General features: G+C 40.7%; 2 protein-coding genes across 7 annotated transcripts in view; both read right to left on the bottom strand.

Annotated features, from left to right (window-relative positions):
• LOC118360128 (serine/threonine-protein kinase WNK2-like) overlaps positions 1–4528 on the bottom strand; it is an 84060-nt gene extending 79532 nt beyond the window's left edge. For both annotated transcript variants that reach the window (XM_035739289.2, XM_035739288.2), the window contains exon 1: positions 3793–4528. The gene's annotated coding sequence lies outside the window, so the exon portion shown is untranslated. The remainder of the gene's footprint in view (positions 1–3792) is intronic.
• Positions 4529–4920: 392 nt separating this feature from the next.
• On the bottom strand, positions 4921–12723 carry LOC118360131 (protein FAM3A-like). Of its 5 annotated transcripts, none has more exons than XM_052482510.1 (10): positions 12055–12723; positions 11260–11314; positions 11022–11129; positions 10116–10151; positions 9816–9939; positions 9168–9226; positions 8970–9020; positions 8629–8713; positions 8033–8159; positions 4921–7336 (listed from the first exon to the last, which is right to left on the bottom strand). In XM_052482510.1, exons 2-10 carry the CDS (start codon positions 11270–11272, stop codon positions 7238–7240), a joined length of 702 nt encoding a protein of 233 aa, XP_052338470.1. In that variant the 5' UTR covers positions 11273–11314; positions 12055–12723; the 3' UTR covers positions 4921–7237. The 5 variants fall into 5 exon arrangements, with proteins under 5 accessions (XP_052338470.1, XP_035595192.1, XP_035595191.1 ...); XM_035739299.2 differs by lacking the exon at positions 12055–12723 and adding an exon at positions 11572–12048; XM_035739298.2 differs by lacking the exon at positions 12055–12723 and adding an exon at positions 11579–12047.
• Between the last annotated feature and the right edge of the window lie 21 nt (positions 12724–12744).

Genomic DNA, 12744 nt, shown 5'->3' on the forward strand with positions numbered 1-12744 from the left:
GAGAGAAAGGGGCATAGAGAAAAAAAACATGTAATCTATGCACTTAAATAGCGAATGGAGGACTATGCACTTAAATAGCGAATGGAGGACTATGCACTTAAATTTAAAAAATGGGGGACGCTTTTCCCATGGTTCATTTTCCTGCCAACCAGGTAGGCTATACTCCTGTTGTAAAGCAAAGCAAATGTGCTTAATATTAGGACATTTGAGAAATACATATAGTATGGCTAGCCTATAGAAAGCTCACGCAATTGCATAGTCTATAGAAATGTTGCGCAACATGAGCACTCATGAAGTGTTTGATTAGATTTTCAATTACATTTGCATTGATGTCAGAGTGATTAGAGGGACAATAGAGTGCTGAGTACCAGGCAGTTATCAAGTTTGGTAGGCTACTAAATCAGCAGCATCAGAGCTCGGAGAAACCTAATTACCGTGGCCACGTGGAATTTGACTGTGGTCATAACTCGTGACCGCCGGTATGGCGGTAATATGGCCACCGTAACTGCCCTAAGTTTGTTAAAGCATTGCTCATTACCTCTGGCTGATTAATCACGTGAGCAGAGAACAAAAACCGACCGCCAGGGAGGTGTGCATTTTGGAAAGAAAAGTTTTAATAAAAGAGTCGTTGCTACATTGTACTCTGACAACAGGCAAAATAAGGCCATAAAAATTAGCTCAGCCTGACGAAGACCTTGGGGTGGAATTGTTGCACAATAAAACTGCAGGAGCATTTCTACAGTGTCACGGTATCTTTCATACATCTGAATTACCATTTCAAATCTTTATTTTAATTTAACTAGGTAAGTCAGTTAATAAGAACATTAAGAACAAATTCTTATTTACAATGGCGGCCTACCCCGGCCAAACCCGGACGACGCTGGGCCAATTGTGCGCTGCCCTATGGGAAAAACCAATCACGGTTGTGATACAGCCTGGAATCGAACCATGGTCTGTAGTGACGCCTCTAGCACTGAGATGCAGTGCCTTAGACCGCTGCGCCACTCGGGAGCTAATCTAAGGAGAACCAATAGGAATATAGTACTTTGATGAGATGAAAGCATGTGTTCTATTGGTCAAAGTAACAAGTACCAGGAATTTGGAATTCATTCAGAGGCTACTGGTCAAATCCTAACTTGAAAGGCATGCAGGTAACTGAAACTGTTCGATATCAATACATGATTAACGTAACAGCTTCATTCATTTCACTGGTTAGACTTTGGCCCAGAGGTGGGATGGATAATGAGATGAACAGAGACACTGGTAAATAACCCACCTGAGACAGTTAGACTAACTTACAGTATAACAAAGCCCAAAACACTGATCTTCAGCTTACAGGTCTATACTTGAGCAACTTACCATGAAGAGAAACTTTTTGTATTTGGATAAAAGCTGAATGAAAATGTGCAGTTGTACACAAACAGCAGACTGTCCAACAACCACCACCACGGTATACAAAAATCATCTTTCTTGAGAAGAGAGGATCAAATGGACATAAAACACCTCATCTGACTTTGAAAATATAAAATCATCAAAGTTAAACTTCCTTCCTCTCATAATAAATCGACATCACAGTATCCGACTCTTTCACATGTTGCTCCTGTCCTGGATCTACAGATAGACTGGGAGTTGGAAATGTGTTGAAAAACTAAAAACTGAACTTTGATTCTTGAATCAAACACAATGATTGTACTCTACCCATTAGGGAAACCAAAGGGCTGAAAAACACAGCAACTATTTTTGTCAAATCCAGGTCAAGCATGTGAGACAGAGGGTAGTGAAGGTATCAATCAAGCGCACAGTGGACCGTTCACTACCAGATCCCTCAGAGAGCGAGAGAGAAAGAGCAGGATAATAGATGGTTAGATAATTATCTGACTCTTTCACACCCTCTCCTGTCCTCTCTCCCCTCTTCTCCTTCCCCACTGAACAGTCTATCTAATCCAGGTGAGAGAGCCATAATCAGCAGATGGCTACATGATGAGTCAGGATTACAACATGTTACTAAAGTGGCTTAGGCCGACTACTGGAGTGGAGCTCTCATCACAATGGATGGATCAACCGGTTTTATTGTATTACCACGCATCAAACTCTTATCTGCTCAAGCTCCAATCACAATGGATGAATGAGCCCTTTTATTGCTATTACTAGACCCACTACACATGACTAGTGACTTGCTATTCCTGGAGCTTCTTCCTATCCATAGATGAAATCAGCCCTTTGTCTTATTACACATCATTACAACTGACCGAGGATAAGCTGATCACGTTTGAACTGAATTGTTTCAGACAAACAAAGAGTACTAAAGTGGCTTAAAGGACACAACTATTGAAGCGCTCTCCCATGCGTGGATGGATGAGCCTGATAGCGTACTGCAGATAGAAAAATAATGATTAGAATGGCAGAAGCATCTCAAGTCATAGGAATTTGATAGGGTACTTATTCTATTTCTATGCTACAGAGAGCATCACCTCTGAAGCAAACGGTTTCATAGCATTTCATTTTGGTATTGCGATTTATTAAGAATATGGATGCTGTACTCATTATGGCTTTCAGTGGTTGTATTCAAGGGTTCAACATGAAGTCGTCAACATTTCTATTAAGGAGGAATGGTCTGATAATGAATTGAGCACGTCGCTATTATAGACCATGGCAGCATCCAAAATGGCACCCCATTCCAAGTGGACTACATATAGGGAATAGGGTACCATTTCAGACACAACCCATGTGCTATTACTCCCTTTGGGCTAATCCAATCCAACTCATAACCAGTGCTTTGACTCTCTCGTTTAACAAAACAATTAAATATGAATTATATTTTCATTAAATGCATTATATGAAGGTCCACTATCCCAAGTGACTACTTTTCATTTCCATCAAACCTCAAAAAGTTGTTTGCTCATCAAATAGTCTACCTGAAGCGAATAACCAAAAATAGGTGTCAGGAAAGAATATTGCTATTTGTTTAAATAGCAAAAAAAGGATAATAATTTTACCGAGCCAATTTTGACTTACAAACGCACTTGTCATTTACAGCCAATAATTTATATAGACAGTCATTTCTATAGACAGTCTGTCGTATAGGGGCTGGTGTGGCAGTCGTCAGACAATACACTGACTGATTATTGATTGATCATAACCTAGAAAGCAAATGGCAACGTTATAGCGTTTGCAGCCTACAGCCGGACATTGTTTACCATTAACACAGCAAGGGCAAGTCCATCCTCAAAAGCCTTTCCACTGGCTGCTGCAACAATGTACGAAGCAGTAGCAGGGGGACAAGGATGTAGTCTAAAATATAGGCTCCAGCGAGCGAGGGTTTGATATCATTTATAATTATAGCAAAGTTTGAAATCCCCCCCCAAACAAAAAACATAAATGGATACGTTATAATGACAATATACATTCGTTGTTTGAGCAGGGGATGCTAAGCTAACGTATAAATCAATTGGCAAATAATACATTTGATGGCATTATACTAGGCTATCCCCGCCCGCGTTACTAAAATCTGGCAGAACGTAAACAAGGTACCAGTAGCCTTTGAAATAATTTATGAACATTGTATTCTACCATGTGCTGCTTGTAAAATATGACAATTTGACCCGATATCACCGGCTGGGAGCATTTAAAACCCCAATCAGATATCTCGGTAGTTTGCGTACAAATGGCACATTGTAACAGCTAAACTACCCCGGTGAATAGAAACATACATTATATTCCAAGCGGTCAAAGCAGGGTTGGAAATGTGTTACATTGCAATAGAAATAAATGTAGAGAGAAAACTGCACTTACCTAAATGTATCATCTCGTTGACGTCCGTTCGGATGTATTATAGGCAAGCTGGTACCAGACAGCTAGCAAGCTAGCTAAAGCCCTAGAATATGTATATTCCTGTCATGTAGCTCTATAGCTAACCAAAATATTTCAAACGTTGGTCAAGCGACCTTTAAATTACACTTCATTGCCATTCATTGTTTAAAAACAATATTCCCTCAAAATAGGCAAGATACGACACATTTTCAAATTATATCCTTTTAAAAATTGTAGCTTCCCCTTGGTGCTGCCTGTTGGTAAATCCAAACTTGAAAATCCACACTCGAGTCGTCGAGTCTCAGTCTATACGGGAGCAGGCGGTATGTCTACGTGCTGCCATAAAGATGCTTGCCTTTCGTTGGTTTGATTACATATTTCCCCGTCAGCCTTCGTTGTGGCGAGATATTCATGTACACCTACCTATACGTGCATATACCTTCAGACGTTCATTTGTGTACCTAATAGACAAGATACGAGTCACGCGGCCATCTGTGTACAAGGTGTAAACCGCATACGCTTTGCTGGGCTTCTCCTTTCCTCACAACAATCCGCGGAGGCACTTGCCACAGGCTCGTCCGATGTGCGCACGCCACCGCTACCCAACTGGGCCACAAGAGGGCGGCACACGCAAGCTCGACGGTGGCACAAGTCGGCGAGTTGTTGTGATTCTGGATGGACAGATAGCCACCAACAAATGCAAGAAATGGCCATGTGTTGAATCGTAAGTGATTGGTTTTTAGCTAGTTTTTCATTTAGTTGTTGATAGCATGTCTTGTTTTGACTGACTTCATGTCAATGCTAATATGGCAACAAAAACATCGCCAGCTATTCAACCAACTGTAACGATTTATTCGAGAGACAAGTGCAAGTTAATTTCAAACATTGGAGACGAAATATAGTTTACATATATCTAAGACAACCGTCTTTTGTCCCATAGTTGCGCACGCGTTGGTTTTGTTGCTAAACAACCAACCCATCTATCTATAAAGAAAAAATCTATCAAGTGCTAAATGAACAAGTATTTTGGCGCCCCCTGGTGTACTAATGAAATTACCGAACTGAAGCATGATGCGGCATTATACATGAACAACTTCCCACAGACCTAGGGCTGCTGCACGTATCAAGCGTCTGAGTCCTGATCGATTTATTTTTCAAGCATAATTCACAAGATTACATGGACAGGAGGGACCAGGGGCTGTACTGTATGTGTTATGTGTCTAAAGAGTATGAGTGCTGCGCTAGGACCAGTTTTGCCCAACATAGACAAGGGGAACCTGATCCTAGATCAGCACTCCTACTCGGCAACACTTGATACATACGATCTGATCTTCTTTAAGTTCAGCTGACAATCTTTCATATTGTCTTACATCAACCCATAAGGCATGGCAGTATTTGCCAAATACATACTTTACATGCACTCATACTTCACAAAAGGATTGCCTATAAAATACACTCCAGGTAGTATTTTAATTTACTGACCCACAGCTAACCTGGTCCCAGATCTGTATGTGCTCTTGCCAACTCCATTGCCAAGCCATGACAATCATTGACAAGGATTTGGCATGATAGCACAGACTGGCACTCAGGCTAAACCGCACAGCACACAGAGAATATTGAGATCTTTTAATAACTTACAAAATAGTTTGTCATAAAAATGAATATTAAGAATTCTACAGTACACTTAGCACTTTGTCTATTTCTGGACCAAAACATTATGCTTAGCTTGTTTTCAGTGTATTCTAAATGCAACATTATGTATATTTTACTATCAAATTCAAAGAGAAGGAAACTGAGATCAATATCCAACTTTTTCCAGGGAAAGAGATTGTCTTTGAAAATGCAAATAAAGTTACACAAATAACAAAATAAAGACAAGGCCTGAGACACGTGGAAAGTGTTGTTACCTAACAGTACAATTTCAAAAGAGAATATTTATCTTAGGCACTAATGTCGTCACTCTAGTGTACAATTCATTAATATAGCCTACGAGGTGTAAAAACAAGTTTCTTTAGGATTCTAGACTAGGCTAGTTCTATTCCACGTCAAATACACAAGATTACTCAAAGACACTGTATACATTTGCGAAACAAACAATGATTTCTGCACAGCAAGTTATCTATAAAAGGTGGGAATTCTCAGCACTTTAGCCTGGTCCCAGATGTGTTTGTGCCCCTTGCAACTCAATTGCACTTGCCCATTGTCAAGCCAAATGTTTGACATGACAATGAATGACAAGGAGTTGGCACTATAGCAGACAGCCACAACTTAATTGAAATCGTTCATTTTCTATATTAAACCTAGGGTACAAAATATGAATGCATTTTAATCTTAATTTAGCACAAAACAGATCTTAGAACAGCCAGCAATAACATATTGCTCATAAACTACTTACTATCTATTATACCTCAAATTGTATTCTGGTCAATGTCCATTCAGATAGGCAGTGTTCTCTGGCCTCTTCTTTTTTTTAAACAGACATTACTTGTTTCAGTTATTCATTTCTATCAAGCATTTACATGTATTTATTTTTTGACCTTTTTCCACTTTTATGCATTTGGTCATCAAACATTTGGTCTCTGAAATATCCCTTTCCTCTATCTGTGGTCACCTGTTATTTCAGCAAAGTTATTAGGCCTCAAACGATTAAATAAATGCCAAGTTCAGATGTCAAGTGCAAACAGTTGCTTCGACCATCAGTCAAGCTAGCCTATTGAGCTCCAGCATTGTCACAGTGAGATTCCAATCAATCAAGGGATGTCCTTTGCAGCATGTGTTACTTGACCAAAAACAGAAAAGATATTGTAGGAGCCTGTAGTTCCATGATTTTGTAACAGCATTTTTTGTCCAACTTGACTGTTGTCTTACATTACCAATACCATACTCCTGAGTCTCATCAGGGACAGACTGGCCATAGGGCAGTTCTGACAAATGCCAGATGGGCTGGTCCATCTTAAAGACCAGTCGGCCTGTTTTAAATGGTTGTTTTTGCACAAAATGATCATTGTTTGGTTAATAACAGGGGCCTCAATAAAATAATAATATATATAATTATGGTCCCAGTCCATCCCAAGTCTCACTAATCAGAATGAACGCGACGAAGCCTGGAAATCGAGGAAGTTAAACGATCATCGTCCATGCTTCTGCTGCAACAGTTTCTCAAATAGATATGTGCTGCTAACCTTAGAACCAGAGAAACATTGGGTCTAAAAAGGTGCTAGTCCTTAGAAACGGTCTGCATTCCAACACTCCACCCGTCTCCCAAAATGTGCACTTGTCTTGCACACTCCCTGTTATGAAAAGCATTGGATCGGTGTCGAGCCTAAGCATTGGCTGGAGGGGTCCCACCATCGTTAAATCCATGATGATGAGTGTGCAGTCATTAGGAGAGAGTGGAGGAAGGGATACATGTACCTGCAGAGAGTGTTTAATTCTCTAAGGGGGCACGGAGGGGGATACAGCCGTCCATTTCGAGAGACTCCGGCCAGCCTTCATACTTGTTACTGCTCTTACTGTTCTTCATACGCTAGGGGGAGGGAGATAGAGTGCATGAACATTAGGCTTTACAGCAGGGGTTCTCAGTGGGTCCGTGCAAAAGTATATAATTGAAAAAAAAAAAAATTAACATAAATGCACTAATGTAGGCTTTAAAACTGCCAAGTTCCCTCTGCCCAGTGGCAAACTGTGTAGAATTGCAGGATATTAGCATTAAAGCTGTAACAAAAAAAATCTCTGCCCGATGACAAAATGAGAAGAATGGCAGGAAATTAGCTTGAACTGCAAAATCTCTCCGATGCCTGGTAAATTCCCTTTCCCCATGGCCCAAGACTTGGTTTGTCCAGCCATGTACTGCAGCAGACGTCATAGTAAAACTTCTTGTAATCGTTTTTAAAAATCACAAACAAGTTGTGTTCCGATGATGAATTCTGATGAATTTGCAAACACAAAAGGGGTCCCCGAACCGAAAAAAGATTGAGAACCCCTGCTTTACAGAACAAACACACTGACAGAGCCATAGATATATTACCTATGGACAGAGCTACAGATATATTACCTATGGACAGAGCTACAAGGAAGAGAACGGTGAGTGTACAGGTGCCTCATGTGTCAGAGGTCATGTCTCCTCATCTCACGCATACACATGTTCAAGCACACCCAATTCTAAGTATGCAGGACCACCGTTTGAGTTGTGTAAATGTGGCTTAAGGTAAAGATAGTCTACCTGTTCGAAAGGACTCTTGTTCTCGATTCCCTTGGCTCCTACAAACACCCAGCTGTCTCTGAAGGTGAGCTCCTTCACTACTGTGCTACCCAGCTCCTCAAACAGACGACGTGCCTCGTCATTCAACCTGACAGAGACACATTAGGTTACAGTCAAGTAGGCTATAATGTCCATGATATACATTAAGAGACAGTTTCCTGGACAAATATTAAGCCTGGTCTTGGAAACTTTCAGTGGAGATTCTCCATTAAGTATGCTTTTTAGTCAGAGTAGTGTTCATCTTTGTCCCTTAAGAGTTGTTTTTCATGACATACAGAACTGCATTAAAAGTTGCCAGGATGCAAATGTACATTTTTAGATGTAGCTGTACTGTAATGGTGTACTTCATTGTTAATCTGGTTTTGCTAAGCAAAACGAAACAACTCGCCCCCCCCAGAATTCTGTGCGTGTGCCACAGGGCGTACTAACCAGTGTTAAAAGCTTTGCATGTGACTGGAACTCACTTAGCAGTGCCAGGGGGGCAGAAACAACACTATAACAACTCTCTAGGGGTGTGGGGGTGTCGAGTGTGGAGAGAGAATATTCTGGACTCTTACTTTGTGGCAGGATCATCAAAGGAAGCTACAAACACAAGTGTTCCCTCATGTAGGGGCCGTAGATACTTCAACAGGTCAGTTACATCTGAGAATGTAGGACATAGACGATGTCTTAAAAGGGGAACGGTTAAACACCTGGATTTATCAGAACAACATGGGTTGGTTTCCTGCACACAGATTGATTCTAGTTCTGGATTTAACAGCATGTTCAATGAAGATTCTCTACTGATAGTGCTTCTTAGTCCAGGACTAGACTTAATCGCTGTCCGGGAAACCGGCCCCATTTGTACCCCTTATTTCATAGAACAGCACATTAATATTAGCTAGTTTAATCCTCTCACCTCCTGCCCACATATCAAAAGATTTAGTGTCTAAGAGCTCTCCCGATACCCCTGAAGAGCAGAAACATGAAGTAGTGGTATAAGAAATGAGTACACACATAATTCAACAGTTAATCAAGCATCACTATTCGGAACTCAATTGGAAAATTTTACTTTATCAAGATTTGTATTAGTAGGAGTGAGATTCTAATTCCTTACCATTTACTAAAGCAATGTTTAGTCCTCTGCCAACATTGTTCTTGACACTGCTCACAAGGCTAAGGGGGAGAAATAGGAGAGGTTGGGAGGCGAGAAGGGTACAAGAGCACAATTATTTTGTCAACATACTGTTCAGGGGTCGGTTTTCCCAAAAGCATTTGTAGCACTAAGACCATCCTAAACCCACTGTAGGCAATAGACAAAAGATGAGATGAGCTTAGAGCTACTAAACTTTCAGGAAACTCGCCACGAACAGAATGAAAGAAGGGATGATGCTACAGACAAAACCACCAGATTGATGGACTAGCCTGGTCCCAGATCTGTTTGTGTTTTCTTGCCAACTCATATGGTCATTGATCATGGGAGTTGGCAAGACTGCACAAAGATCTGGGACAAGGCTAGAAAGACAGCAAGTCAGACAAAGAAATCAAATGTAATTTATTATTATTAAATACTTGCATTCAGCTCTTCAGGCAAACTTTAAGGCCTGGTTTAAATGAGATTATGGCAAAGAGAGAGAGATGGGAGAAATAACAAGAACAAAGAAGGGGTAGAGAGAGTGAGAGATGGATGGATGGATGGAGAGAGAGAGATGGATGGAGAGAGTTGGCAAGAGAGAGAGTGTGATTGATAGACAAAAATTCTCACATCTTATCCTCCAGGCAGATTTTGGGCCCAATGACGTTGGCGGCTCCAGAGACAAGACGGAAGGCCAGATGTTTCTGAGGACATGGAGCTGACAGACCACACTTGTACCTGCGTGGTTTGGTCTCTGGAAGAGGGCAAGAGGGGAGACCTGAATTAGCACAATAGAATGAAAGTGTACCCAGGCGGGGAATATGGTTCTCTACTAAGGGACATAAATTAGCACTGTCCCACTGACATTGGAAGGTTCCAAAATACAACACTTCAAACTAAGTGATTGCCACTGTAAATAATGGTCTTAACCTTGCCACATACCAGCTGTTGGCTCCTCGTTTGTTCCTGTAGAAAAGATAAACAGGGAATGACACAATCAATCAACTGAATCATAGCTTGAATCAGCAATGTTGTCAATTCTTATAACTGTTGTCGTGGAAATATTGAGTCAAATATTTCTCAGATATCGGAGCTTGTATATTCAAAAACTTTATTACAAAAAGTAACAAAGCCGAGCAATTCCATGGAAGAACGGACTTTTCTTATTACAGACCTCAGAGGCGTTTATAAATATCGATCTTCAAATAACACACATGGTCACTTCCCTCTATGTAGATGATTAACACCCCTTGGCCTCACCACCATTATCTTCCGGTCCCAATTCTTGCTTGTTAACACTCACATCTGCTCAGTTTAGATTATATTGGTGGCGGCGCCATAGTGTTAGTACAAAAAAATATATACATTTATTGCATATATACTTTCCTAATAAGTGCATTTCTAGTAATACTTGGTTGGTACAAACATATGTTCTTATTACAGATACATGGCTTTTGGTGCCTATATTAAATAACTAAGGCACACATGTTCTGCTTATGTTTTGTTATGATGTGTCCAATGGTTAACTCTTTGTTTATCCAGCTCTGTCCATTCACCTGAGCTCAGCCTTTATTCTGCCTACACATGTCTATTAATTAACCCTATGTTTACTTCTGGGAGAACAGTCTAGACACTGGGAAAAATAATCAACCATACTCATGAATTTTCTCCTACACAGTTTGATCAAAGTTCAGTTTAGTTCAATATTATTTCAGCACACAGAACCAAATCTCACGTGCACACTGGTCAGCTATGTTTCATCAAGACTGGGCTCAATCCAAAACATGTAGATTATAAAACATACATACAGAGAACAGCAGCGGGGTTGTCTCTTACCACTGAAGAAGTGTTTGACCAATGAGCTGCTGTCCCCTCCGAGTATGGAGCTGGCTAACACCCATGTGAGGCCCAGCAATAGCAGCACAGCCACAGCTCGCATTGGCCCTGGCACACAAACACAAATCATTACATTAGAATGATCAACAACAGTACATTACATTCATTAGATAGATGGGCACACACACACTTTTTCACACATGACACAGACAGTTTTGGTAAGGATATGAATTCCTACCTGCCAATCTCATTATTTATTTATTTCAGAAGCAAGGGTAGACAGGCAAGTAGTCCTAGGGATAGAAAAAACAAACAATGAGACTAATAGTAACGTCAGTAAAGCAGTTTTCACTGGAGAACAATGATGTTTGAAATCTTAAAATTCTACATTTATCAAATTACAGTAATCTCTACCAACGAGATGGATTCGATAAGACATGGGGTGGGGGGTGAAGAGAAGGTGCCCACTGCAAGGAGGGCAAAGTGGCAACACCCAACCACCGTACAATATATATAAACTTTCATTGAAATTAGTATATCGATTTCCTACCTATTACCTAAAAGAGGATGAATAATCGATTGTCCCAGCTGGTAAATCGCCAGTTCGTCACCTGGGACTTTATTTCTTCCAAGGAAACCTCAAGACTTTCCCCTCGTGAAAATACACATTTCCTGGGAAGCCACACTTTCAAGCAAAAAAGTAAGCCAATGAAATATGATTTGGACGTCTTAGTTGACCATCTCTAAGGTTTGATTCGTTCCAGTTTTGACAAGTACGCAGGATTTATGTTTATTTCATCAAGCTTGCGATTTTCCGGATTCGTTTTGAGCCTTGTATTTTGTCTGTGACGTCGGTCACGGGTATGCGCAACATGGGCTCGCTTATCATCCGCGCGTTAATTTTTCGACGCTACATAAAAACATGTTGACGATATGATGGGATATCATCACCCATATGCATTACATAAACTAATATGAAAAGAGAATGGATTAGAAAAACTCAATAAAAAAATATGACTTGAAATACACTTACCCCCTAGTCTAAACCGGTCTAAAAAATTACTTAAGAAGACCACCAGCTCTAACGTAAATTCTGGCAACATTGGTTGAATTCGATTTGCATGGCCCGGTACAGCGTGTAGGCGGAGTTTTGTTAGTTAGACAATTCCATCACAGAGTTTCAAAACACAGAGATGCAATATCGCGAGACTTTCGGGAACGCTTGCTCGACCGAACAAGATGAACAGGCTAGGGTTTGGGTTTTCAGAAGCCAGCGAGAGAATACAAAAATGATTCCTTAGTTGTTCATTTTCTAGATTCGAGGCAACGTCTTAAGTAGTTGAACATGGTATTACTCCAACCTCCTGAAAGTGACAGACTGACACGTTTTCATTTTTGTCAAAAACAACTTTTTTGGAGTGCCTTTGAATTGAAGGACTGCGCGTGCGCAGTTCGGTGCGATTCAACCATTAGACCCGATGACGTATTTCTCCGTATTGATGCGGTTTCCCCAACCGCCCTTTCACCCACGCGTTTCCATGGCAATCCCATTGTTTTGGTCAAGTTCATTGACTTTTTTTTTACCGCATCTATGAGCTTAGCTAGCCAACGTCGCCATCGCCTACAAGCGTTATCGGAGATTTCTATTGGAGAAGCAGTTCCTGCCTATCTTCATACTGAATTGTCTTTGATTCCATTGGTCCTCAAGAGAAAACTCTACTCA

Source organism: Oncorhynchus keta, chromosome 27, assembly GCF_023373465.1.
Source record: "Oncorhynchus keta strain PuntledgeMale-10-30-2019 chromosome 27, Oket_V2, whole genome shotgun sequence".
NCBI classification, from domain to species: Eukaryota; Metazoa; Chordata; class Actinopteri; order Salmoniformes; family Salmonidae; genus Oncorhynchus; species Oncorhynchus keta.

Excerpts from the sequence above, each read along its gene's own strand:
- LOC118360131 (XM_052482510.1), bottom strand. Across the intron at positions 9,021-9,167 it reads AAACATTGCTTTAGTAAATG|GGGTATCGGGAGAGCTCTTA; the intron begins GTAAGGAATTAG and ends TCTGCTCTTCAG. Across the intron at positions 8,160-8,628 it reads TTTGATGATCCTGCCACAAA|GTTGAATGACGAGGCACGTC; the intron begins GTAAGAGTCCAG and ends TGTCTCTGTCAG.